Source organism: Dermacentor silvarum, chromosome 5 (assembly GCF_013339745.2).
Source record: "Dermacentor silvarum isolate Dsil-2018 chromosome 5, BIME_Dsil_1.4, whole genome shotgun sequence".
Taxonomy (NCBI): Eukaryota; Metazoa; Arthropoda; class Arachnida; order Ixodida; family Ixodidae; genus Dermacentor; species Dermacentor silvarum.
In genome coordinates this window covers 8,316,352-8,321,047 of record NC_051158.1, presented here as the reverse complement: position 1 = coordinate 8,321,047, position 4,696 = coordinate 8,316,352, and the positions used below count along the sequence as shown (strand labels likewise).

Below are 4,696 nucleotides of genomic sequence, written 5' to 3'. Positions count from 1 at the left end.
CAGGTGCTCATTCAAAGCAAAAGCATCACAGACCTCGCTGTTGGAGAATGCGTTTTCAACCACCGCGATGAAGACTCCAATGCACTCTTCCCCAGATACCTCGCCCAAGAAAAGTGCATGCTGCGGAAACTGAAGCTCAAATCGGACATCTTCTCCGGCAGCTGGTCACTCCTGGTGGAATTGATCGATGCGTTCTGCAAGATGAAGGTTTTGGAGGAGCTTATTGCGGACATCGTCGTGGAGGACGCGTCATTGTAAGTATAGCTGTAGCTTCAGCATGGACTGACCACTTTCGATACTTTTGTTCCTAGAATTTCGCTGTTTCAACCACGTAATCCAGGCACTCTAGTTGCGACACGCTCCTTCAAGGCGCTGCACGTTAGCTATGCTTGCGTACTTAGAGCAACAATTCGAAGGTATAGGCGCTTTTATGCGCACTGCAGATCGCGTTCATTAACGTTGACACGCACGCTCTGTGGCAAACCACAGGAATATTTGCCGCGTTAGAGAGAACAGCTAACGTTTAGTCGTTACTATGAATCATGTCGCAATGATGCATCCGAGGTCATGCACCTCTAGCACGGCGGATGGCTCAGGTTCGTAATACATCTGCATTAGATGACGTTGAGTGCAACTCCTCTACTACCTGTTTAGGAACGTGGATTTTAGTTTCTAAAGTGAGTGCATCTAGAAAATCTAATGTTTATTGCTTTTATCACGCTATTATTCTAGTTGATATTTCATTATGTTTGAACTAACACGTTATTTTTATGTATGTTTCCAGTGTATACACGGTTGCCCTATTTGCCGAAGTGATCACTCAGAGCGCCACACTACGCAGCCTGAGGCTCCCTACGACGCACTGCCAATGTGAAGCAGCAATCTGGTTTCCAAGTGTTCTGCGTCCGCATCCGGAAGCAGCGCAATGCATGAAGCCCTGGCTAGCAGCCCTGCCGATGCCGAACTCCCCGCTCAAAAAGCTTGGCATCGACTTGAGGGGCTTCGGAGAAGCTGAGTGCCACGACTTCTTCCATGCAATAGCGGACAATAACTCTCTCGTGTCGGTGGTAGTCCACTCCTTGCCCATCATTGACGGCCTGGACAGAGTGTGTGCAACGATCCGAAATCGAGGCCTGAAGGATCGAGTGGTCATCAAGGGGCATTACACGCACCTGACTACAAAGCAGCTGCAGGAATGCCCGCAAATCAGCAGTGCAAGCATCGGACACAGCTATGTTATGCGCAACGAATATTTCCGCACGCAGTTAGTTATCTCAGCTTTCGGCGTGGTCGCTGGTTGCGCTCACGTAACGTCACTGCAGGTTGACTGCTATAACTTCGATCGCAATGATTTCTCCGCGTTGGCGGCGTGTATAAGGGGCCCGTCCGCGCTAATTGATGTCGACATAGACCTGAGTGACGTTCGTGACTATCTGACCCCACAGGAGCAGCGGGACGTGCAGTCCGAACTCGTGTCAGCGCTGGCCGCTAACCTTAATCTAGTCAGAGTCTGCGTCAGGGGAGCGCAACTGTCCGACTACGACTTCGCTGTGCTGGCGGATGGCGCTAACAAGAGCATCAGCATCACGGATTTCACCGCGACGCCTGGCTGCACTTCCACTTCCATGCCTGATGCAATGGATCGAACAGAGCCCAAATGTCGGTTCTTCATGATCGAGTCGTTTACGGGAGCATCCGACGCCAACGACATCGCTCTGGCGGACATCTTGGTATGACTCTTTTTGATCGTTCCCTATCACAAGGAAAGTGTTGAGCTACTGAAGAGAGTGCAATGTGCAGAACGTACCGTAGAGCTTTCTGCGAAAAGAACTAGGGGTATCCCTGATCCTATAGTGTCTACGGGATCTCCGAGCATGCCTTTTGATGCAGGACAGGAACGGGGTTAAGTACACATATTGTCTGACCTTCGTCATTGTGGCCTTGAAACGGTTTTGTGTCATGGTAAATGGATCTATTTCAAGAGCGCAATATCGCAACATACATGCCACAATTCACAATTATTCCACATATGTGCCGTTTCGAATTGCGCCTGCGTTTTAGAGCACTGTTTGTGTTTATGAACTATGTAAAGCTAACTTAATTTCATAAGAACGGTTAAATCAACAGTTATCTGCAGACAAACTCATCTAATAGCGTAGACACTATAGGATTAGAGATACCCCTAGTTCTTTTCGCATAGATCATTCCCATAGTGTAGTTGAAAAATCCATTCAACAATTTACTCTAGTATTGCTTGTAGGGAACTTCATGGCACTCATCGAATTTAGCTAGCGCAGCGCAAATTATTTGGTTAGCAAAAGCGCCTGGTCGTTGCCACATCAGTTATAAAGGCTGCTCTTTTTAATGCGTTTAGTATTCTTATTCAACTTCATTCCCTTTTCGTACCCATTTAAGTCTCTAACAGTTTTCTCCAACCACCTCAACGAAATAAAAACTATAAATTTCTGCTGGGTGGAACCGAACCTGAGTCACAAGTGTTTCTTTGCGCATAAACCACACGCTCTAACAAGCTGCGCCCCTATGTATTGGGTATGTGCCGCAGTTTAATGATCCTCATTCACGTCAACATGGGCGCCAGGGTGCGCCGCTCTCTAGTAAATAAAAGAAAGAAAAAAGCGGGGGAACTTGCTATAGGGTTGCCAATTAACTCTGGAGTGCACAAAGTCGGGACGGAAAGACGGCTCGAGAAATGGAAGGAGGGGTGCTGGCGACGAACAACCGTGTCAGTGGCAGCCACCGTGCAACCAAGTTTAAAATCTTTTTAGACGCACCATGTCACGATTTATAACTAGCAAGATGCAGTAGCTGCGTGGATAATAAGAATTTCAATAAGTCCACAAATATAGATACTGTGAACAGTTAAGACCGACAACAGAAGTAAAGCCACGGCAAAAACTGAGCCGCCTTTATCTTTGTCACAGTACAACAGAAGGCAAAAGAGAAGAATGAGCAACCGCGTTGTCATGCATTTGAAAAAAAAAAAAAAAACGAAATCTAGTTTATGGATTCTCGGTCAGCAGAATAAAAAAGTAATAGTTGTCACATCTCGCTTAGTCAAATCGTGACTCGGGGCCTTTTCTCACAAGTCAGGATTCTGCCGCTAAATTTGGAATGGTTGGCAAGCATCACTGGCGATCGCATTTAGGAGGCCACGCGTGGATTTTGCGGCGGCTCCGTAGGTGGCGAGATGTGTCCACAAGGAAGCAGTCGGGCAACTGGTCAGCACTCCAGATAAGCACTTATTGGGAAATAAAAACATCGAAGTGGATAACATGACCAAATCCCTTGAAGGCATACGTAATTGTTCATATTAGATAGGGAAGTTTTAATAAAGAAAAATAATCAATGAGGTATGAAAGACGCTCGACAGCTATGCATGTAGTTATTAGAAAGTTTTAGCTTGTCCGGCGTTCCGGTAAACACAGGCGAAGTGGGTGTTTTACCTCACGGGCGGGAGGCTTAAATGTTAGCACCTTGACATGTGAAGTAATCGCAGAGGCCATGGCGGAAAACAAGGAGAGCAGGCAAAGCAAATTCGCTTTAAAAAGAGCAGTGAACATATTTTTATTGCCATCACAGGTTGCAATTTCTCAATCATATATGTTCTTGCGCATAGAAAATAGAGGTCGTTTGTGACGTTTGCTCTGAATGCATATTTCTGTAATAGAGGTATTATAGTTGTTCTTGGTTTGTTTCACTCACGCGGCTATGAACTCTTATCGACTGTTTCCGAGATCTACTCTGCTACAGAATAAGTGAAGCGGTGACCTATGATGTGAAACAGTTATTTCCGTTTCGTTATTGTTATCAAACATTCTACACTTCTACTGGTGCGCCCAGTATCAACCACTTCAGAAATTTAGACTGCTTCAGACTTATCATCATATATTCTGCTTTAACCACGACGTCCTGTCTTTTTTTTTTTTTTCATGCAGCACGCGACCAGAAGGAATGCCTCCGCCGTCTCTGCCGCTGCACAGTTCGTGCTAGGCGAGCAAGACACCTTGGAAGGCGCGGATGCCGTCGAGCTGATGCATGGCCACCCACGCCTCCTCGAAATGGTTATCGAAGGTGCTGACGTCACAAAAGCCGAAGCGCAAAAGATGATCAGCAGCGCCCTTCTGCGTGTGCGCCACTGTAGCCTTGATGAGTTTATGGCAATGGCTGGCGTCGTCAAGGACAGGGTGGCGTGTCTGCGTCATCCCGATGCCAGGCGACAGCTCGCCGACATCGACCACGACTCCTGGCTGCACATTCGCAGTTACCTGAAGATAGCGGACGTTCTTCACATTTAAGCCGGTCTCGGTTGACGAAAACGTTTTTGCTTAGTCCGAGAACGAGCCATCACCAAGGGAAAAAAATAAAAAAGATATGTCGTTAGTGAGACTGAGGTTCTCCTTTCTTTTTCCGACTTTTGGCCGACAGAAGATAAATCGCTATTCAATGATGGAGTGTGTGAGCCTGCTGCTGGAAAGCGTGAGCTATTTCTTTAATTATTGCTCGCAAAGCTTGGGATCGGCGTTTTCCTCCGTCCTGGTTTCGCCGAACGGAACGGCTGCAAAGAGGGGGCAAAGAAGCAGCTAGCGGCATGTGGCCGATGACACTTGAGTCTTGATGAGCGAAGCACACTGGGAGAATTGACGGTCAGATGTGGGTGACTATCGCGGTGACGACA

At 47.1% G+C, this 4,696-nt stretch overlaps 1 protein-coding gene across 1 annotated transcript; it reads left to right on the top strand.

Moving 5' to 3' along the window:
- The first annotated feature begins 201 nt into the window (after positions 1–201).
- LOC125945408 (uncharacterized) lies at positions 202–4,351 on the top strand. The gene is made up of 3 exons (XM_049667159.1): positions 202–254; positions 785–1,730; positions 3,957–4,351. The coding sequence occupies exons 1-3, from the start codon at positions 202–204 to the stop codon at positions 4,314–4,316; spliced, it is 1,359 nt and encodes a 452-aa protein (XP_049523116.1). The 3' UTR covers positions 4,317–4,351.
- Positions 4,352–4,696: the final 345 nt, after the last annotated feature.